We start from the raw sequence: 24,364 nt of genomic DNA, 5'->3' as shown, positions 1-24,364 counted from the left end.
TTTTTATGGAATGCATAATTTTGACATCAACTGTATAGAAATAAGCAGTTCCTTTTATTAGGTCCAAAATGCTTAAATATGCAATTAACCTGCGCATTTTTATAATATAGATAATAAACACACCTACATACTTGTAATACATCATTTATTTAAATATTATATTACCGTGCTTAGGTTACAGTAGAAGTCCGGTCTGGCCAACCGACAGGGCTTCGCCCTTACATGGTCGGTCCCTAGACGCATCTGCCCATTGTGTTTATTTATTAATTAGCGAAGCTATAATAATATGAATTTTGGATTTATTTATTTTTTTGTAAGAGTTTTGAATAAAATAAATTTTTATATTTGATTAATTTTCGGAATCTTGTTTTTAAGTGAAAAATTATTTTATTCACGAAAAATTAACTTAGATTTTTTGTAGCGAAATAAATACGGCGACCATTGAAACTTTTGTGGACTACGTATTCCTGTTAATTTTATTGTTAAAAATGAATGTTTGGATATTTTTCAATATATTCATTCTTTAGTTTTTGTTCTTTACTGTTATTATATTATTGGTTTACATTAATTAAGGTACAGCCTAGCAATTGTATATTATTTAATTTAAATTTTCTATTTCTAATTTATTTTCCTGAAACGGGTTTAAGTTTCAGAGTAAATTGTAAGACTAAAAATGTATTACACTTGTTATTTGTGAGTTACGAAAATTATTTGCTTACAAGTTAAAAAAAGGAGATTTTAAAATTGATTTTGTAAAATGGGAAGACTGTGGACGGTATGTTTTTATTTTATTTTCCCATCATATAGTTCGAAAGAATTTAAGTTCCAACTTTTATTCAAGCAGTTTTTGCCTAACTTAAGAAACATGAATTCAGAACTTTACCATACTTCGATTCATGATAACCATCAGGGCTTTGCCCTTGTCCAGTTGGGGCCTCAGATGTATTTTATTTTAGTAGCTGTTTATTTTTATACAAGTTTTGATGAATAATATACATAGAAATCTGGTTTTTAAACTAAAAATTAACTTTATGCTAAATAATTATTAACTTAAATAGCCATTAATACAACTTTTGCAAGCCACATTTGACACCTTATTTAATTGCTAAAAATTGGAAATTTACAATTTATTTCTCTTTAACCTATAAAATATTGTTATATTCTTGGCTGATAATATTACTGATATATGATACTTTATATATAAATATTGTTCATTTCTTTTTTTTTCTTACAGTATATTCAATCCTACACTGCATAATATTAAACCCTCTTTTCTATTTGGTCAAGTGTATAAATTATGTATTAATGACGCAAATTAATTGTAAAGGAGTTTCGATCTAAACACGGTTACTCTTAAAACCGATAATAACTTGTGTGATTTTGAAATAATAAATTATGAAGTACTGTTAATAAGTAATTTATTCGAACAGTAAGTAATGCTTGTAAAGTTAAATACGATATTCTAAACTATTATACAAATCAAAATTATAATATATATTAATTCAAGTTCTTCGTCGAGGGGGCGAGACATAGTCAGTCGAAGTATAACAATTAGTAAACCCATGGGCATTGAACTTGATCGGTTGCTATCATTGCTGTAGCGTTTAGTTGAACGTTATGACTTTGTGCAATTACTGTTATATTTACAGTAGTATTTGTGATCGTCCTTGCACGAGTTACGTACCATACATATTCTAAAAGCAAAATAAAAATATATGTTATTAAAAGTTTTAGTAGACGTAATTAAAGAAATATTTTACCTGAACGTGTAAATCCAAGAATGTCGAAACAGTAATAAAGCAGCGCATAATTGTTGTAATCAGTATCTAAAATCTGCACATTCCGAGATTTGTAAGTCCAATTAAAGGTTCCACTAATTATTCCTTCGTTTACATTCGGAAAGGTAATTGGTACGTAATACGTTGACTCGTAACCTCCTCTTAAAATAATATAAAATATATTTAAAATTAACAAAAAAACTGTAGATGAACTACAAAATAATTAAGAACAATTACGATATATTTTGCCTCCAGTATGCCATTGTGAATACATTAGAGGTATTTGTATAAGTAGTCGTAATACACTTGTCCGGTGATTGGTATGGATTCATATATTTAGAATTCTCGTACCATTTTCCCAAAAACTGAAAGAAAATATTTTTAATTAAATCCATACATCTATTATTCTATTTAAAGTAATTTATTTTATACACGAATAGCCGTTACAACAATAACTACGTGCATTAGTATAATAGTAAAAGGCTAAATATTTAGTAGCAATTAATTAAGTATTTAGTGGTTTGGAATTATTGTTTTTATACTTAATAATAAATTTAATTAATGAATACGAGTACTAAAGTAAATGACTATTAAAAATATTCTTACTAGGGTCGCATTAAATCCACTTTTAGTAGTTGCTGCAGGGCAATAACCAGAACTTATTTGTTGCGCATTTGCAGCTACAGCAAACAATGCTAAAAGGAAGCAGTACTTGAAGATCATCCTTGTATATTTTTCTGGCAATTTAATTGTATAAATGTCGTATACTGTTAACAGTTAACAGATGGAAGAGAAGTAAATAATATAGCAATAATCATCTATTTATATGAATTTAATTGCACGTTTTTTGAGTGTGATGACAAAAATTACAGTTTTTTAAAGACAGAAAAAAAGTAAAATTACGATGAAATTTAATTGCATTTAACGTAAACGTATTAAAAAATTCATTAGAATAAGTAAAAATAAACAATGATAGTTTCAGTGATCATACAATAATTTATTTTAACACTAATTTAATAATAAACTATTGTATAATTTTTCTCTATATAAAAATGCAGTTTACGTGTATTTTATGCGCTGGTTAATTTTAGCGCTGCTCTTTTTAATTAAAATATAAATTTACGAAAAATACTATATAAATAAAATAAATTAAATATTTAATAAACAGATTTTATATTTGCTTTATACTATTTTTATACTAATTTTCTGGACAGCATAGAAATTTTATGTAAATAGATATATGTATTTAAATATGTGTCAGGCTCATTAATTGAACCATTAATTAAAATATTACTGACAGTTTTGCGCAATATTTTCGTTGTTTTCTATTATCCGTTATTATCAGCGCCTTTCTTTTAGGAGCGTTGGGATACGATTCGCTGAGTTCTCACAGAAAGTTGTATGTCACTAAGCATTTCTTCAAATTACTGAAAGATGCTGTCGACAATCCAGCTATTCTCGAGGAGTTCTTGTTTTGGGTTCCAGAACGTTTTCGAGAATCACGATCGCATCCTCTTTTGATGGCCATTGGGGCTAGGATATTCGCACTTTCCGACTCGCCTATCGTTGTGGCCATCCGGTTCCTTAATACGTTGGCATTACGCATTGATCTGTTTAATGTAAGCTACGAGGAGCTGGTCCAGTTCGTATCATTTAATTTTGATATTTTGTGTAGTATTTTAATTATATACATATTTTTTGTGTATTGAAATAATACAATTATTTTTATTGACCATAATGACGCATTGGGGTAACCTAATAGGTTACGATGGTCTTAATTTAATTTAAATAAATACTGACATTCACTTCGGAATGTAAGATTCGTACAAATTTTATCTAATAGCAGGCTGAACCCACTTCAGACCGTCCAAGATCACAAAAGCCGCCGCTTCTCTCTTCGCACCATTTGGTCCAGCTCAACGTTCGGAATCTAGAGTTGAACCTGCTTCGGAGATGCTTGGGGCTCTTAAAAGCATACAATGTAATCGTAACGTATAACTAACATATTATACGTGAAGATTTGAATTATTAAAAATATATAAGTAATCTATAACTTTGTTTTAAAAAACAAACAAAAAACACATTTGCTATACCATATTGTTAAAAATATAAATTAAAAATAAACCATACCCAAAACCCTATACAAAACGATGCCTTAATTTGAACATATTACCTAGTATCGGAAGAATATAATCAATTATACTTAAATTAGCGTATTTTCTCGAAGTTTACAACCCCACTTTTAAATAATATATACCATCATAATAAAAATATGTTTATTAGTGTTTTTACTGCAATTTTAATTTTAAAAAATGTAAACTTTGTCTAGTTTCATTTTTTTCATTAAAAATGACGTTTGTAATAAGATACGAAAACAATGCAAATTTTTTAACTAAATTATAAAAAATTATATTTATATTCTTTCAATGACGTAGGTTAATATACAGTGTTATAAATTTGCTCATGATAACTATTTTTGTTTTAATGTAGCGAATTTAATTCTAAAAAGTACATTTTCTATTAATTTTAATTTGCTTTGACGCAATCAAAAAATTAAGAAAATTGAGCAGTTATTAACATATATTTTCTGAGAACGATGTATATACAAGAGGTTTTGTCAAAGAGAAAATAAAAATGGCTATTACAATATAGATATAAAATTATAAGCAGATCAAATAAATAAAACTTTCAGGGGCACATAAAAATCGGTAGTTGTTTGTATCATTTTTTTATACTATGTACTATTTATACTACCATGAACAGAAATTTTAAATTCTCGATGATATTTTTTATTTCTCTAAAAATAAAGATTCTCATTTTCACTTCTCAATTTTTTTGATAAGTAAAATAAATATATATAATATGTAATTTTGATTATATTGCTTATCATTGTAGATATCTTCATAATGTTGATGAACATAAAGCTGATCAATTGCTAATTAACGAATGTTAATAGGATGATAATTTGTTATAAGGGACGCGAATAATCAATGGACAAAAAAAGGATACATCTATTTTGATTGATTATTTTAAGATTTAGAAAGGTGTTTCGGATTCCCGTATTTATACCTAAATCTAGAGAAAATTATCAATAACATCTGTTGCTACTTTGAATTTTTAATATTTCGATAATGATTCAAAAAATCTTTTTAGACTATTGATAAACGTGATTTTAGTTCACATACAGGGAAATTTTATGACGTTACTCTGAAAAGCCTTCATAAACTTTTGAAATCTGCCGATTCTCACGCAGAACGGATTCTTATTATCTGATTGATAATGTAGAGTAGTTAGGAAAATCATAAACAATTCTTTATCATTTAAATATTACTTCTAATAAAAATTAATTTTTAATTTTTATGATAATATTTTTAAATAAATACACGTTTATTCAGAATAAAAATTGAAAAAACTTTTTTATTTAAACTGAAATTTTTTTTTTTTATAATAATAATATTATGTAATCCCAAAATGAATTGCTACTTTTTATTGTAATTTTAACAATCAGTCAGGATTTAGCCATTAATATCTGAGTTGTAATTTTATTAAATCTGTGTTTGTGACATTAAGATTCCACATTCCGATATTTAAAAAAAATTAGACCTCAAATTTTTTACAAAGTGAACGAAATTACATATTATATGAATTTTCTAAAAACAATTCTATATCTATGGTCACTAAAACATTTGTGAATTGATAGAAACAATTTACAAATATGTGCTGTAGTAACAATAATTGATAGAAATTTAAAAAAAACCACTAAGGTCCATATGTAATTCGAACCCAGATCATTGAAGTCGATAGCCAGAGACTTACACATTTGTGTACCACTGTAAGGTTATATCTCATCTACCTTATTATCCGGACTTTGACCGGAGCATAAATCTTTTTTTTATTACAAACGACCATATTAAATAATACATTTTTTTTGATGTACATATTTTAGACTACTTGTTCTCGTGATATTTTATATTTTATATTTATATAGCAAAAAAACACTCAATATTTTTATATACATCATTTTAATTTAGAAACATACTGTATATAATAAGAATTGCATATTTTTGCGATGATGACGTTAACAAAAAAAAAACAGAAAATGTGTGCAATGTAAAAGTATTTGAGTTTTACTATTTAATTGCTTTTAAATTACCACATTATAATATCATCGGAACAATAGTTTATTTCGGTTCTTAGTCGCCCAAAGAGCAGCTTTTCGTAGAAAACTACTGAAACGAAAGTGCAGATTCAATTAATCCCAAGGATGCTGTATCCTATTGAAATGAGTTTAACCACTACAACTATATTTTAAATTTATAAGTAAATCAGTTTTAATCCAACTTTTTATTTAATCGACACCAGTTTTTCACTATATTTTTTATAACTAAATCCATTTTTATGGCTTAAAACTGTCCCTGTTTTATCTGCTAGGATGAATTTTCTAAATTTAATTGAATTTAAAAATATTGTTAAAAAAATGATATCAAAAATAAAATAATCGCAACATTTTAATCAATTAAAAAATTAAAAATCAATTAAAAAAATTGAATTATTAAAAAGTTTTTGTAATTTAATTTTAATATCAAGATGAAAGTAAATATTAATCTATAATTTTATATATATAGTGTCAAATATATAGTTAGCTTTAAGCCATAAAAATTCTTTAAGCGACCTTTTTAAGAGAAAGATATAAGAAAATATATTTATGGCGTTGAAAATTCTGTAAGTTTTATTGTTGGTAAATCAATTACTTCCAGGTAGCTTGTAAATAATCATAAATAATTTTAAGATTGATAGCGATTTTTTGTTGTATAAATTCAATGCATTCTAACATTACCTTTAAAAAATATATAAGGTAGATTTCTTAAGAAATATTATATATACATGGCAAAGAAACATTATGTGGGATATAACGAGATTTAAGAACACAATAACTGCTATACTTTTAATTATAATAAAATATGTTTTATCTAAATATTTCAACAACTATTCAGCTGTAACTATTTGCAATTGCGGCTATTCAAAAAAAAAATTTTAGTGTTTCTAATATTAAACTGCAATAAATTTTAATTTAAAAAATCCAACCGTTATAGACAGTAAGAATTATGTATATTTATTTACGTGTTTTTAAGATTTTTTAAACAAAATTATTACAAAAAGATTTAATATTTATCCCATTATTATAAAATACAATTAAAATAATATTAAATTTTAATTTTACTTCAATTTATATTTTTAGCGTTTTATACCTACATATTTATTTCTTTAACTTGTTTTTAGCATAGTTATGATTTTTTATTTTTTTAATAGCTGCTATTAAATTATTTATTTTATTAACGTCTTGCTATGATTCCTTTCTAACTAAAAATTCACATATTTGATCATTATTGTGGAATGTTTTGAGAATACAATTACTATCGCAGTTTTAATTATTTTACCTTAAAACTTGTTTTAATTAATTAGCTAACCTAATATTATTTTTTGTTTTAAAATGGCCGCTGGTAATAAAAAATCGTTACATTGTCAAGAAAAAATGGAAAAAATTACATTTATGTGGATTATTTTTGAGAACCATATAGCTGTCGTAGTTTTAATTGTATTGCCATTATATTTGCTAAAAACAGACAATTCTTCAATATCCCATTTAAATTCATTAATCAGCCTGATCCATAATCTATTATCCAAATGGCGACTATTGAAAAAATTAAAAAACCATAACTTAGTTGAAATGCATTGTGATTTTTATTTTTGAGGCTTACAAAAAAAATATGTTTCTTTTATATTATATTATATTGTTATTTATTAATATTTAATTTTGCACAAAATTTTTAAATCGATCATCAGAGATGTGATTTCTACCAAAATTTCGAGTTCACAAGTGTTTCTATTATAAATATATGTATAGAATTTACGATTACATTTTTATAATATATTACAGATGGAAAGAATTACAAAAGAAAAAAATACAAGCGCAATAAATTTCACGTTCTACAGTAAAATAAAAATATGTAAATATATTCTAATATTAATATAAAGTGATAAAAAATTAAAAGAAAGTGTTAAAAATTTTATGCAGTAAAATAAGTGTTTTTTTATTTTATGTTGCGTATTTAAAATTAATTTTCTCTATTAAGTCGTAATACGAAATATTTTTATTAATATTAAATATTTTTTACTTTGCAAGGACAGAATATTATTTTTATTTTAAAGTTTCTTATATTTTTGTGTAATTTTGTGCTTTTTTTAAATTATTTTAATGTGTATCATACGTAAATTACTAATTTCATTGTGACATTTAAAATACACCTTTTTTATATTTATTGTATTATACAAATGTAAAATTGATGGGTTAACTGTGACTAAAAAATTTAAAATTACTGCAAAGTGAATTTTTTGCCTTTTGTAATTTTTTCATTGTGTATTTCTTTTAATGTAATTTTATTACATATTTATTTTTCTTTGTATAATTCTGTTCATTTTTATTTTTTCCTGGTGTAATTTTTCTCATGTTATTTCATTCTGACGCAGCGAGAGTCAATAGCGGCATTTATTAAGCGCTCAGAAAAGGTTAGTGCCGATTCCAACTGTACGCTTGTAGACTATAGACCAAATTTCTTGGCCTTAATCGTTCGATGAAAAACTTGGTCTTAACAACTAATTTAGCAGCTAATTTATTATTACTATATACTAAATTCTACATTTTTTGATTAAGTTAATTTATTAAAATTTTACTGAACCCACTCTACATAATGTAATGCATGTAAGGAAGGAATAGCGTATTTCGTAACGTCTAAAACTAGTAAATCTGATGTTGTGGGTTCGAGCTCCGGCAACGGCACTCGAATTTTTATTTATAAAAAAATGCGTTTTTATAAAAAAAATCGGCCTCTTACACATAATAATTCATAATTATTAATATAGATGTGACCGATTATATGATTAATACTTACTTGATTGACCTACTCAGTTGGTACAGATTTACCTTGATGTATTTGCGCTATGGGCTTACGCCTGTCAGGTTACAACGGATAATTTAATAAAATAAATAAAAATAATGTCTTCTTAATTAGATATTTCAATTCTGATGGTGGTTTCATTTTTATTATTAAAAATAATTATTGCTACATAAAAATATCATAAATCGTCATTTTTAAAACCATACATATTATGAATAAATCATTGCAATCATGTTACTTAATTCTAGCATATTTTTGAAATTTAAGGAGTTACACCAGATTTTTCAAAATCTATCAGTAATCATTTTAAAATATTCCACTTTAATCTCAACGAGCTTTTTCTCTTCTTGTGTACTTTGCCATTGGAGGAACGTTGTCAAAAGTTACAGTTATTAAGTAAAGTAAGTTATATATTGAAAAATGTCAATAATTTAAGAACCCAGCAGTTATTTGCTTTGTAGATTATACAAAGGTATTTGCTTGTGTAAATAGTAATTAACATTTCACAGAGACTACAACTTACCATATTATGGGATGTATTTTAGTACATCTCTAAAGATGAAGAGTAGTAGTATCTTAGAAACGTCATAGTAAGTTTTCGATGACGTCCGAAGTCAATTATAAAAAAAATCATACTAAATTATTGATTCATAATACATCATTTTCATACCTAATATTACGCCTTTAGTTACTAATTATTATAAATATAAAACATAACATATATGCAAACAATCAATAAACATGAATTCTGTAAACTGCTATCTATATTATATTTAATTTATAGATTTACACTTTTGTGTGCTTATTATATTTTAAAGACATCATAAGCTTATGTGTGTTGATTTATTATTATAATTTATTGAAAATTATTTTGTACTTAAATCCTTTTCAGAACTAATATAATGCTTGTTAGTATTATTTGTTATTAATAGCAACATTATTTATAAATCCTGTATTTTTATTTTTATAAAAATATCATTTTAAAATAATATACACACAATTAAATAATACATAATAAAATTCCATCCAATTCAAGATCTATAACTTTGGGAAAATATTTTCCGTAAGGGCATATAAGTCATAAGAGTTAGTAAATCCAAGGGCAATTCCATTGCTCTTTTACGATCATTAATGTTATGTTGTATTACAATATTTGTTTCAGCAGGTCCGTTTGTGAGCCACCTGGATCAAGACACAAGCCATGCATATTCTGAAAATAAAATCAAAACCATAAGTTTATGCAAATTAACATTACATTACCGAATAAAATAGCTTACTGAATCGCACAAAGCTAATTACGTAATTAATATCCAAAACCAAACCTTTTAAACGTCCAATTAAAATTTCCACTGATTGTTCCTTTACTTAGATTATTTATACATAAATTGATATTTAATACGATGTGTTAACCCCGTTCCTAAAAATGATTTAATTGAAGAATGTATTATAAAATATATAAAATAATTACGATATATTTTACTTCTATTAAGTCATTGTGTACATACCATAATTATTTGTATACGTAGTAGTTATATACTTATAGATTCATGTATTTTTAATTAACTAAAAATAAATATTACAAGTAACACAAAGTCAAATTTAACAAAAATCGACTGCTGATAAAAATTATACTTTACAAATACACCGACCCAAAAATTTCTTCATGAAAAACGGTGCTCGCAGATAAAAAAAACAGCTTATATATATTATTGTAAACCAATAAATCTATTTACGAAATATTATATAAAAAAACGATTTGATTTTATAAATACATATATTAAAATTTCACATTTGCAAAAGATTTTGTATTGTTATTATATTTATAAACATCTTCTATACAAAGCAATAGGTTACAATAACTATGTACACAAGTTGTCGAGACAACTTTACAAGCAATAGGTTACAATAACGATTTTATTTAAATTTAATATGGTTTATTTGTTATTTTTTTAAATAAAATAAAATATAATAATGTAAATAAAAAATAAGTTACTGTAATATCTAAGATAACTTAAAATATTCTTACTCCGATTGCGTTGAATGGTGTTTTTTTAGCTACTTTTTGTAGAGCAAGAACCAAGACTAATAATCTTGGTATGTGCAGCGACAGCAAACAAGATCATTGAGTATCCATAGTTAGAAAACATGATAGTTTCTTGACACTTTGTCGATTTAAATAAATTTCGTATACTGTCAATTATTTGATAGACATGAGTGTATTAATTTACTTGTGAAATCGCATGAATTTATTTAATTATAATTTTATATTATTAATTCCTATTGTTCTAAGTCGAGATATCCGCATAAATAAATATAAAGAATTTTTTTTATAAATAATACACGTTAACACTAAAATACCAAAGTTATTATTTTACTAGAACAAGAGCACACAAAGTTTTACAAAAAAAAATTCTTAATATTTTAAAAGCTCTAAAAAAATATATATATAATTAAAACCCATATGAAAGACAAGAAAATGTAAGATTAGAACTCTAATAACTATTTAGTGATAAGCACAGGTGTAAATTCTATATTATAGAATATGTACCTTGTAAGGTTTTCAAACCCTAAGAGGTGTGATTTTGCAATTAGAAAGACGCAGTTAGAAATTCGTAATAATTTATTAGATTATATGTATTATTATATATTATCCATAATGAAAAATATATTTAGTTCAAACACAAAAAAATACAATTGAATCATATTGCTCCATTTTACTTATTGTGCAACAATATTAGATATGTTTAATAAATTAGATATTGCGATATAACAAAATAAGGCAATGAGAGTAGTTTTAAATTAAAATAGATTTACTAGTTGTAGAAGTATGATTGATAGATTGGAATAGTTAAATGTTCAAGAAATATTGAAGATGTATGTTTTAATATTTGTATATAAGTTACAAAATAATATTATATGTTACCGAAGTATTTTAATAAGTATTTAATAAGAAATAAAGATGAACATACATATATTTAATAAGAAAATGAGTACGGATAGGGGAATTATGTACGGAGTTGTAAATTTGTATTATAATATTCCTAGGACAATCTGCAAAAATAAAATTGTAACAGGCTTCCTAAATGGAATAAATCTACACCTTCGTGCATTATGAAATAATTTATAATATTAAGTATTTTTTTATTTTCTGTTTATCTTATATATTATATGTATGTTTAGTTACAATTTGTTTAATGTAAGAATTAGATATTGAGGTAAATAAATTAATAAAATAAATATAATATTACATATATTGCAACAAATTATGATGGGCGAGTATTGTTATTCTCCGAGTAGTGGTGGAGAAGCTGGCGGAGAGATGATGTCAGTGAAAGATATATGTATTCATTGTATCTGATTAATTTACCCAGTTGATACTGATTAAATCAGTTATAACGCATTGTGCTTACACATGTCAGATTTCAACAAAAGATTTAAGAAAAATATTCATATTGAAATCTTGATAATGAAAAGATCCTTTCTATTTATCTTTTTATTTTATTTAAATTTAATTCTATACATATAAAATATTCTCTATGAGCTGAAGTAGTTCATTTATAATGATTTTTTAATATTAATTATGAAAATTTAAGAAAATCTAATATATGATGATCGGAATTAGATTAATATATTAATCAATAAATCTGATCTCCCAGACACGATGTAATTAAAAAAAAAACACAACGATTCGAACCTTGATCTTTCTTGTATTATACACTGATTTAATTTATTTTAAACACCTACTTTTGATTTATTTAAAAAAAAATCAAAATTAAAAACTGAATTAAATTAATTAACAGTACAATTTTGTACACGTTTTTATTATCAAGTATAATTTATATATAGAAAATATTTATTATATATAAAATATAACTTTTCTTCATATCTTATAAAAATAAGTATTTTATCAAAGTCAAAAATCGACTGTAATATAAAATATGAATATAACCACAATAACATCAACTGTATTTCACTATAGTTATTGTTTAGTAATACAGTGTTATTTCAAACCTTTTGAAATAAATGTGCGTGTATATGTGAAATTTAAGTTTTTGCGAACCCTTTTATATGCTTTCTGCAAGCGGCTATGCTGAAAAGTGTTTTTAGTAGTTATGTAGAATGTATGTTGCTATATTTTCTTTTTTACTTGATTATTAATAATATTGCAGAATATTTTTACGTACTTTTTACAAAACTGCTTATATTTAAAAAATATTTATTGTTAGAATTAATGCTTATAAAATAAAGCATTAAATTTATAAAATCCACGTTATATAAAAAAATAAAATAATGCTTGTCATTTTAAAAAGTAAAAGGTTGTCTTCAATATAAAATATTATTAAAATGGTAATAACAATACCTGAATCTAGATTTAATAATTGGTAAGGAGTACAGCATAACGTCATTTATTATGAACCCTTTTATATGTTTCCTGCTAGCAGCTTTGCCGAAAGGTGAATTAATTTATTGCGATCATTTATGCCGTATTTTCCACACTTTAATATACGCTTTTGTCTTAATACAATATACGTGTGAATTTCTAAAAGGTGGCAAACCATAAATTAATATATTGACAGTCTTTCTACATAAATTAATATGAACAATTATCATTTTGAGCATACGGTTTGAAAGAAAATTATTCTAGCTACCCAAAGTAAGCAATATTTCTTGACGTTTAAAAAATCTATGACGATTTCTACTTCTGATGGTTATGCTTAAATTTAATCTCTAGAGGTTTGATTCATATAGCGCTTTATTTTGAATGAGAAAAAATCATTAAATGCTAATTTATTTTATGGGAAAATCTATAGAATAATTTATTGGTATATCGCATATTAACTTATGGTTAAAAAACAAAAATATGTGATAAACAAATAAACAGAACTAAGCAAAATAAAATTTTAAAATATAAATTATTTGAACATATCAGGTGAAAATTAGGTTTATAATACTTATTTATTAGTACTGGTTGTGTTTGTTAATAATACATAAAATTTATCGTATTTACTGATAAAATGCAATAAATTAAAAAATATTTTTAGTAACATACGTAATGTGCTAAAATATTATTTTAGCACATTATTGTTAGGAAAAGCAACATATATCAGTGTTAATTTTAAAACATATTAATTGTGTTTCTTATAAATGTATTTCCGAATAGTTATTGATTACAAAAAATAATGAATAATTCAAATATTTGTTCAAGATTTCTAACACATAAAAAATCTATTATTTCAATACATACTTCGATCCATGCATTTTTTTTAGCTTGATTAGTTTTCGAACATGAACCGATAGCTTTATATAATATAATAAATACAGAATATAAATTTGGTAAGTGGCAACAGAAGCAAAAAGATTTAAAGTCCTGACTTAAATAACTGATACAATATAGTACATTTATTACAAATTAATATCTCATTATTAATAATTGCTTTCGATTCACTTCAGTAATGTAACGTTCTACGTGAATAAAATTAAACTTATATTTTTTTTATGAACCATTAAATTTTTTTCATACATGTGCCCGTTGAAAAATGTTAACTATGTCAAAATTAAAATGTCAAAACCAAACGCTATAATCTAAAGAAATAGAAATTCCCATAGACTTTATAAAACGTGAATTTAAGACGTTTACATGACCTACCGGAAAGACGTGACATCGTTGCGTTAAATATTTATATAACCGTTTGTCACCATTTTTGTAATTGTTTTCATTTAAACGTGCAGTTAAGAGAATCTATGGCATTGTCATGCTCATGAAAAATACTTCATTCTCGTATAAGAACAATTAAGCAACCAGATAATATGCCAATCATGGTGGTTACACATTAATTTTACCTTTGTTATGTTACAATGCAATGCTTCCTCCACACTCTCTGGTAGTAGGCCATGGTTGGGCAAGGACGGAAAATATAATGTGTTAATTCGAGGCTACTTCGGTCGAGCTCGGGTCTGCTCGCTCTAATGTCTCGGCGACCTCGACCATATTCGGTAGACCCTTGGTTCGGTAGCTTCCAGAGAGTGTAGAGGAAGTATAAGATGCACAATAAATAAATAAATAACTCCCTTACGCATTGCTACTGTTCTGACAATTTTTACATATATTTATGCATGGCCGAATAAAAGTGTGTTATGGCCGTGCGTGGTTTTTTGTGTATAAATAACCTGAAGGCGCCTCAGCTGTCACGGCGTGTGGTCGTGTGTCAGCAAGGATTCTAAGGATGTAAACTCTGATAATAAAGCATTTCGATACTTAGAGGCGTTTAATTCCGTCGAGAGACGGTGGTCCTTCGAGAAGAAAAGACGGCCATCTCCAAAGGGGAGAGGTCGCAACAGCTACCATAAGGCGACATTGAAGAGCGGGGATTGACCATATGGCATAATATGTCAAAATAAACCAGTTCACCATTTGGCAAAACTGTTAGCACGAAACATCGAAAGCATTATATTTTTCAGATGGAAACCAAACAATTATAAATTAAGTAATATATTTTATAACAATTATAATAGTTTCAAATAATAATGCGTAAAAAATATATTCTAAATCAATTCATATATTTTTTAAATATATTGTTTATTATTAACAGCAAATGTTATTTGTAAATCCAGTAAAATATTATTGTAGATTAATTCTGTAAATGATAATATATTTTTATTTATTTTAAAATAACATAATATAGTTCTCTTTATAATTTTATATTTATTTCAGCTGACTAATATATAATTCGAATTCTATGTATAGAAATTAATAAACCCAAGGGCAATTGAATTGATCAGTTGGGACCATAAATGAAGCATTCAGTACAACGTTCTGCTGTAATCCAACAGCTGTTACATTTGGTCCATTAATAAGATATCTAGTTCTAGATACAAGCCATGCAAATTCTGAAAATAAAAAAGTCAGTAATCATATGTAATTTTAGTTAAAACAACGATTGAAATAGCTTACCAAATCGCGCTAAACCAAGAATGTCGTAACAGTAATAAAGCAACGCCCAATTAGAGTAATCAGTGTCCAAAACTATTACCTTCCCAGTCTGACTTTTATAAGTCCAATTAAAATTTCCACTGATTGATCCTTCGTTTAGATTAGGTATACTAATTGGTATGGTATATGATGTTTCAACCCCGTTCCTAAAAATAATAACAAATATTAAAAAAAAAACATTATAAGCTGCACTATAAAATTGATAAAACAATACGATATATTCTGCCTCCAATAAGTCATAGTGTATACACCAGAAGTATTTGTATACGTAGTGGTTATACATTTGTCCATAGCTTGATTCACGTTAATATATTTTGAATTCTCATACCATTTTCCTAGAAACTTAAGTGTGCGAAAGACATATTCTTTAATAAATTACTAAACGGTAATTTAAATTATACCCAGTGTATTTAATTTTTATATTACAAAGTATCCTTACCATGTTTGCGTTAAACGGAGTTTTCTTGAGTGCATTAGGACAGGAAAAAAAACCAGGCATTTGGGCATGCGTAGTAACAGCGAGCAAGACCAGTAAGTACCAGTACTTAAAATGCATTCTGGTTCTTTGTTAAAAACTTTTTACACCGCTATGTGTTTGAAAGACGGGAGTGTAGTAAATTACAAGAAAAATATCATGTAGTTTTATAAGTAAAAATTTTATTATGCTATGGCAAGAAATTCATTTGCATGAAATAAAAATAACATATCATAAACATGTTATTAAAAATAATAATATTAATACTTTTCCTCATGTTCAACCCACAATCGCTAAATTTTGAATTAAACATATTTTTAATTAGCTACGATGCAATTTAAATAATATCAAATATAAAACGATTTTTTTTATTAATTTTAAAAATTACATTAGATTTAAAATGTGCTTGTTTTTATGTGATCTTATTTTCACATAAATAGTATTCGGGTCAAACTAGCTTTAATTGTCTATGACATCCAATCTTCGGGTTCGAAAAATATATCGCCTGTAATTCACCGCCAGCAATTAATCACTAGTAGTTTACCGCCGCGACATCATTGGCAGGTGGTTTTAATCAGATTTCAGACAGAAAGAACTAGAAAAACACAGTGTACTGTTCATTCGCAAGAGCACACATACAATATTAATTTAGTACCTAACTTTCTAATCCACAGGATTTTAAAACTTTTTGTATTCAAATCTAAACCGCGAGAGAAGCGCTAAAATCTAGTCAGTAAAAATATATTTTCCCAAGCATTATAAAGAAATCATATCAAAAAACATTTTCACCAGTAGATACATATTTTTTCAAGTAAACATATAATTTATCTGACATGTTTTAGTCATTTGACATGTGTGAAATCGTAAACGGCAATAGTGAATTTCATTTTAATAAATATATGTAGAATGACACATCACCTGTAAGGAACAAAATATATACCCAGTAAAAATATAAATTATATTTTTACTAGTGTAAATAAAACTTTCCCAAGAAATATACACATTCGCTATAATCGTTGAAAAGCGACAAATTAAACAAAATAAAATATGTAAAAAAATATTTTTTAAAGATAATGTTTACAAAAAAAAGGCACAAGCTTTTTTTCGGACAAACTTTAGGCATTAAAATGAGAAATAATTCTTCACCTTCGCTGACAAAAATAACACATTTACTCACCATAAAGTAATTTCGGTGACATGTTTGCTTTTAAGTGTTACGATAATGTTCAATTTGTGTATACCCTATCGCCTGTGCGGTTTCGTTTTATGGGGAATTATTGGTCGAACACACCATAAATTTCGTCATATAAAGCGGCAAGGGCTGCGTCCCAAATGTTGCATTCAATCGCATTTCACCAACATGCTATTAAGTAAGTCAAAATTGGCATTTTATAATATTGATCAGCTTATATAAATAATAATTTTATCTATTTTTAAGCACATTAATAAAGGTTTTATGTAATAATTAACAATCAATTAATAGATATATTTAAAAACATCACACATTAAATCTATAAAATAAATCAAATACTCAATACACCATAGTGAACGTTAGACAAATTGATTTTATTATAATTTACGATTTAAATAAACAATTTCATTATGATATATGTAAAATACAAAACAATTTTAATATAAAAACTGCAAAAAAATAGATTTAAATAACAAGTATAGAATGAGAAACATAATCTTTGATGACATTGGAATTTGACAAAAATGTATAAAAGAAATATTTACTTAATCGGGAAAAACTTTGGTTTTTTATATGAGATGTCTCATGTTTTGCACTATGTTAGAAAAAACAGACATGTAAATATGATACTCTTGACTTGATTAAAGCATAGTGTGTTTAATACTTAACTTTTAATATTTTATTTCATTTTAAAAATTAAAATATAATTAAAACTTATACATATATGTATATTTAAAATAAAAAATTAATTCCAACTGTAGAGGAACAATGTTTAACAAGCTGCAAATACTTGCATTGAATATGTATTAAATATATATGTATATATAAAAATATGTATAAATAATTACATATATAACGTGTAAAATAATTATATAATCAATTTCGGTAGCAACGGCTCTCAAAAACAAGATATTAAAATTGAAAAAAAAAAAATACTAAATTATTATTTTAAATTATTACAAAGAAGCTTTTGTGGTTTATTATCTCATATCTCGAATTTTTATATTTTATTACCTATATAGTGTACTTACATAAAATTCACAACATAATTTTGCGTAATAAGATCAAAAAAATAATGAACTTTTAATCATGTATTTATTGATAATAATAGTTTTTTTTATATTATTATGTTAACTATTCAATAATAGTATTTATTGGTAATTTTGTAGTAAACGCCGTTTAGTTGCTACGCAATAAGTGCCTTTAAAATTATTTAAAGACTTATCACATAGCAATTATAATAAGCGTATAACAATATATAAACAGGAAGACGAAGTGTCAATTAAAAGGCAATCAAATAACAACACTTTAGTTTTTTAGCATCTATATTTCACTACACATTGTTTTCAAACTTTTTGCGGTATAAATACAGTTATTGTTATTAACTTGTATAAATCAATAGAACCATGGACAGTTGAATTGATCTGTAGGAAGCATCAGCAAATTATTTAGTTGTACTCCATGTGGTGCTGCAATCGCAGCAAGATCCAGTATAGATAAAGAGAATCGTAGCCTATACATAAACCATGCGTATTCTAGAATATAAAGATTATTATTGAAACTATTGAATTTTCTAAATATATATATACAATATGATACTACAGTTTATTAAACTCACCAAATCGAACAATTCCCTTAATATCGTAGCAGGAATACAACAAAGACCAAAACGCATAATCAGTATCTAATACGTAAAACTTTGTTGGAGTACCTTTGTAAGCATTTGGTAAAACAGCTGTAAACATCCCTTCATTGTTATTGGGAACGGTAATATTATAATTTGACGTGCCGTCTACTGATCTGAAAATCCCAAATAAAATATTACAATCCAAAACGACTATTTAATATAATAATATGTATTTATAATTAATACTTATGAAAATTTCTTATTTATGATTATTAATAATTACTTACGATCCATTTTTCCACCAACTGAACATGCTGGTAACTCCAGAAAAGTTATAAAAAGTGGTATGTGAACATTTATTTCCCCATTGTTCGGAGTTTACGTATTTTGAAATTTCGTACCATTTTCCAAAAAACTATACATAAAATGATATTAACAATAAGTGTAAATAATTTTCATGTATTTTTAACTTACGGCATTAGTGTCAAATGGAATTTTTGGTTTAACTGTAGGGCAAGCGCCCATACCAACATTTTGTGCATTTGCTACCCCCAAAAATGACAGAAGAATTATTATTTTATACATTTTTTATATATTTTTGTGCACATGTATTTTAGTTGTTATAACTACTGTGATTGAAGACGATTAATGAAAAATGTACAATAGTACATTTCTTATATACTACTAATAAATTAAGTGACGTTATATTTTTTACCTATTAGACGTAGAAAAATAAATACCAAATCAACGTATTAAAGTTCTTTTTTCAGGATGTTAATTAAAATATGCATTTGCAAATAATACGTCAAAGGTATTGCTAACGTTTATTTTGTATTTTATTTAAAATAAATGATTGTTTACAGGGTCAGAAAAAAGTTTTATATATAAATATATATATTGTGGATTTTTAGATTTTCGCGAGTATAAATATTTTTTAAATCTCGGGATTCATCGCGATTTATGCTTACTTGTATTCTATATTTCGGGCGTGATTTTCCGGCCATGATCACGAATTGTTTACTACTGTTGCAAACAATTCGTGATCATGGCCGGAAAATCACGCCCGAAATATAGAATACAAGTAAGCATAAATCGCGATGAATCACGAGATTTAAAAAAAAAATATATATATATATATATATATTATATATACTTAATTCTGACCCTGTACACAATCATTTCTTTTCAATAAAATACAAAATAAACGTTAACAATACCTTTGACGTATTATTTGCAAAGGCACTTTTTAATTAACATCCTGAAAAAAATATTTTAATACATTGATTTGGTATTTATCTTTCTACGTCGTATAGGTAAAAAATATAACGTCACTTAATTTATTAGTAGTATATAAGAAATGTACTATTGTACATTTTTCATTAATTGTCTTCAATCACAGTAGTTATAACAACTAAAATACACGTGCACAAAAATATATAAAAAATGTATAAAATATTAATTATTCTATCATTTTTGGGGGTAGCAAATGCACAAAATGTTGCTTTAGGCGCTTGCCCTACAGTTACACCGAAAATTCCAATTGACACTAATGCCGTAAGCTAAAAATGCATGACGATTATTTGGAACTATTTTTAATACTCTTTTATGTATAGTTTTTTGGTAAATGGTACGAAATTTCAAAATACGTGAACTCCGATCAATGGGGAAATAAATGTTCACATACTACTTTTTATAACTTTTCTGGAGTTACCAGCATGTTCAGTTGGTGGCAAAATGGATCGTAAGTAATTTTCAATAATTGTATATAAGAAAAAAATAAGTATTAATAATAAATACATATTATTGTATTAGATAGTCGTTTTGTATTGTAATATTTTATTTGTGATTTTTAGATCAGTAGATGGCACGTCAAATTATAATATTACCTTTCCCAATAAAACTGAAGGGATGTTTACAGCTGTTTTACCAAATGCTTACAAAGGTACTCCTACAAAGTTTTACATTTTAGATACTGATTATGCGTTTTGGTCTTTGTTGTATTCGTGCTACGATATTATGGGAATCGTTCGATTTGGTAAGTTTAATAAACTCTACTGTCATATTATATATCTTTATTTAGAAAATGCAAAAGTTTTAATAATAATCTTTATATTCTAGAATACGCATGGTTTATGTATAGGCTACGATTCTCTGTATCAATATTAGACCTTGCTGCGATTGCAGCACCACATGGAGTACAACTAAATAATTTGCTGATGCTTCCTTCAGATCAATTCAACTGTCCATGGTTCTATTGATTTATACAAGTTAATAACAATAACTGTATTTAACCGCAAAAAGTTTGAAAACAATGTGTAGTGAAAAATAGACGTTAAAAAACTAAAGTGTTGTTATTTGTTTGCCTTTTAATTCACAGTTCGTCGCCCTGTTTATATATTGTTTTACGCTTATTATAATTGCTTATTATAAGCCTTTAATTAATTTTAAATGCACTTATTGCGTAGCAGCTAAACGGCGGCTACTAAAAAATTACTATTAAAAACTATTGTTGAATAGTTAACAAAATTATAATAAAAAAACTATTATTGCCAAAAAATACGTGATTAAAATTTCATAAATTTTAATGTTTTTTTAAAGAGATTTTTTTGATCTTAATACGCAAAATTATGTTGTGAATTTTAAGAGTGACAGACAGTTTTTGTTTCTCACCCTCCCCATCCCCCTCTCCACGACCGCATTTCCTGTTTCTTATTTTTTAATAGTATTTTATAAACCAATTGTAATATATTATTATAATTTGATATTTAGCTCATTTGCCACATTGGACTTTTTTCCCACGCGCTTCTTTCTAAATCTTGAATTTGCTAGAGCCATCTGTTGATACTTGTGAAAAAAAATATTATGCGATGTATAAATATTTAAAAACTATTTGATAAATATTTTTTTAATAATTTACATAGTACATTACCGTTTCATTACTCAGTTGGCTGTATACAAATTTGCCATTAAATAAAATTTAATATATTTTTGTATATGCCTTGACAAATTTATATACTTGTTTTTTTGTACGGTAGATAAATTTAGTTATTTTATGTAATTAAAATATTTTGAAATACATGTATACACATTACATGCCGGTACCTCAAATATGCGTCATTGTAAAACTATTGTGAAAAACTGCTTATACGTCATTCAATAATATTAAATATGAATTTTATATATTAAAATGTCATTTAATAACATTTTTGTATATTAACCATAATTTAACGAAAGAGTATTTTCATAAAAAAACAGCGGTTATTCGTGCATAAAATAATACTTAATTTTTTAGCTGTCGTAAAAATTAATCGTGAATAAAATAGAAAATAATATTAAATGAGAACGTATTTCAAATTAAAAAATACATGGAGATTGATAAATAATATGATAAATAAATATATACTTAAATACAAATATATGTTAGATTTAAATAAATATTTAGAAGTAATAAATAGAAAAAAAATAGAAAAATACAATATAATTATTTAATAATAAAAGGTATAAAAAAAATTTGGCTCAGAAATTTTTTAAGGAGATTTTCACTTATATAATAATATTCCTAGGGCAATTTTCAGAAATATAACGAGCTTCTTAAATGGAATAAAGAATAGTATAATAAATAAACAAAAGTAAAAATGAATCATTAAGATACAATAACACAAATTAAAGAAAAAGACTATAATAATACTGCTAGAATTAAAACAGCAAAATCTATATTTAACTCTCAACAACAAATTTAAAAGATATTTATCTCTGCTTATATAATACAAAAATACTGATGTGTGTCAAAAAACAGTGATTGTTAGATTATTTGCATAACAAAGTTCAAGAAGTACATATTTTTGATGTTTTAAAAACATGTAGAAATCACATCATATTATTTAAATGATATAAACCATCAATAAATTAATTATATTTTTAGTTATTATTGAATATATATTCACTCCCAGTTAATTGAAATTATTACTAAAAAAAGTGGCATATAAAAAACATCATAAAAACCCGATCATGTTAATCATTAGTTTATTTGTATCCGTCGGATAGTGATAATGTGTGGAATTACCAATATTAAGAATTAGTGTAATATATCAGTAATAAAATTAAATGGCAATTATATTTGGTACTGAGATTGCAAAAAGGCTTAGGTCAATTTACATAAAAAAAAAATTGTATTTAGAAAACTGTGAACACCCTTTATAATTTAATGCCTAACATTTTCCTCATTGATTGCAATATTTATTAGATATTTACATAACGTTTAAGCATTGTAACCATTTATTTTATAGAAGTTTATTAAAGGTTTAAATTCCAATTGTATATATTTCATCACATCATTTATTCAATAGTTTTATAAAAAACTAAAAAAATTTTTTTATAGTTAAACGCTTTTAAATAACATATGCAAACATGTCACAAATTCTGAGATTAAACTGTTTCAAGTATACAAAAATATATATATTTCACAGCTTCATGAATAAGTACCATTTAAATATTAACATACGTATATTTTATTATAGAATTAAAAGTTTAAAACAATAAAATTATATGATAATATTTATGAATACTCTAGTTAAAACTAAAATTAAAACAAATTAAGATTAAAAATGTTTAAGTCGTTCATTTTATTCAAAAAATAATTTTAACATTGATCTAATAAAGGTAAATCTTTTAAGATATAGTAGTATAGATTAATACTTCGGTGATGTGAAATTCATACGATTCTTGAAATTATTATTAAAAATATAAAATAAATTTTGTAGATTTGTGTCTAGTGGGTATTTTTATATTAACCTTACTATATTATTCAATGTCTTTCAATTCAATAAAAAAATATATTATATAAAAAACTGAATAATACAAGTAGAATCTTATAGTTATAAATAATGTATGTAACGAACTTATTGTTACATAATAATAATATTTTGAACAGATAGAAAAATTAAATTTGACTTCTAAAAAGTTGAATTTTTAAGAAATGTTCTTATCTTTATATGTTTATTAAATTTTATAAGCAAATAGTAAATCTGAGTCTCTAAACTTTATAACTGCAACATCTTTGCCCTATTAGTTTAAATGCGTTATAATTAGATTAGATCGTTAGAAACGACAATTCTCCCGATTAATTGGCCGTATAAATATGTAGCTTAGTTAAGCTTGTAAAACAGCACAATAATACTAACTAAACGGTTTTTTTATTAACTTAAAACATCGTTTCTCAATTACCTAATAAAAGTAACTATTATAGAAACAAACAGGAGCAAGGCTTGAATATCAGAGAGTAATAGATAATAAATTGAGTTACACAAAGACAGTAAAGAAGGTTGATAAATTATTAACATTATTAT

General features: G+C 25.4%; 4 protein-coding genes across 4 annotated transcripts; 1 reads left to right on the top strand and 3 right to left on the bottom strand.

Moving 5' to 3' along the window:
* Positions 1-1,401: 1,401 nt before the first annotated feature.
* LOC148227951 (apolipoprotein D-like) lies at positions 1,402-2,681 on the bottom strand. The gene is made up of 4 exons (XM_088199673.1): positions 2,385-2,681; positions 2,016-2,143; positions 1,761-1,939; positions 1,402-1,694 (listed from the first exon to the last, which is right to left on the bottom strand). The coding sequence occupies exons 1-4, from the start codon at positions 2,499-2,501 to the stop codon at positions 1,552-1,554; spliced, it is 567 nt and encodes a 188-aa protein (XP_088055799.1). The 5' UTR covers positions 2,502-2,681; the 3' UTR covers positions 1,402-1,551.
* Positions 2,682-15,449: 12,768 nt separating this feature from the next.
* On the bottom strand, positions 15,450-16,334 carry LOC148227950 (apolipoprotein D-like). Its single transcript, XM_088200052.1, has 4 exons — positions 16,165-16,334; positions 15,940-16,067; positions 15,687-15,871; positions 15,450-15,622 (listed from the first exon to the last, which is right to left on the bottom strand). Exons 1-4 carry the CDS (start codon positions 16,279-16,281, stop codon positions 15,483-15,485), a joined length of 570 nt encoding a protein of 189 aa, XP_088056178.1. The 5' UTR covers positions 16,282-16,334; the 3' UTR covers positions 15,450-15,482.
* Positions 16,335-18,699: 2,365 nt separating this feature from the next.
* On the bottom strand, positions 18,700-19,671 carry LOC148227949 (apolipoprotein D-like). Its single transcript, XM_088199968.1, has 4 exons — positions 19,494-19,671; positions 19,307-19,434; positions 19,011-19,192; positions 18,700-18,927 (listed from the first exon to the last, which is right to left on the bottom strand). The coding sequence occupies exons 1-4, from the start codon at positions 19,602-19,604 to the stop codon at positions 18,788-18,790; spliced, it is 561 nt and encodes a 186-aa protein (XP_088056094.1). The 5' UTR covers positions 19,605-19,671; the 3' UTR covers positions 18,700-18,787.
* A 726-nt stretch (positions 19,672-20,397) lies between these two features.
* On the top strand, positions 20,398-21,364 carry LOC148227948 (apolipoprotein D-like). Its single transcript, XM_088199775.1, has 4 exons — positions 20,398-20,573; positions 20,633-20,760; positions 20,873-21,054; positions 21,138-21,364. Exons 1-4 carry the CDS (start codon positions 20,463-20,465, stop codon positions 21,275-21,277), a joined length of 561 nt encoding a protein of 186 aa, XP_088055901.1. The 5' UTR covers positions 20,398-20,462; the 3' UTR covers positions 21,278-21,364.
* The last annotated feature ends 3,000 nt before the right edge of the window (positions 21,365-24,364 follow it).

Source organism: Plectrocnemia conspersa, unplaced genomic scaffold, assembly GCF_051122295.1.
Source record: "Plectrocnemia conspersa isolate PC_06_02 unplaced genomic scaffold, ASM5112229v1 ptg000012l, whole genome shotgun sequence".
Lineage (NCBI taxonomy): Eukaryota > Metazoa > Arthropoda > Insecta > Trichoptera > Polycentropodidae > Plectrocnemia > Plectrocnemia conspersa.
This window is presented reverse-complemented; position numbering and strand designations above follow the sequence as displayed.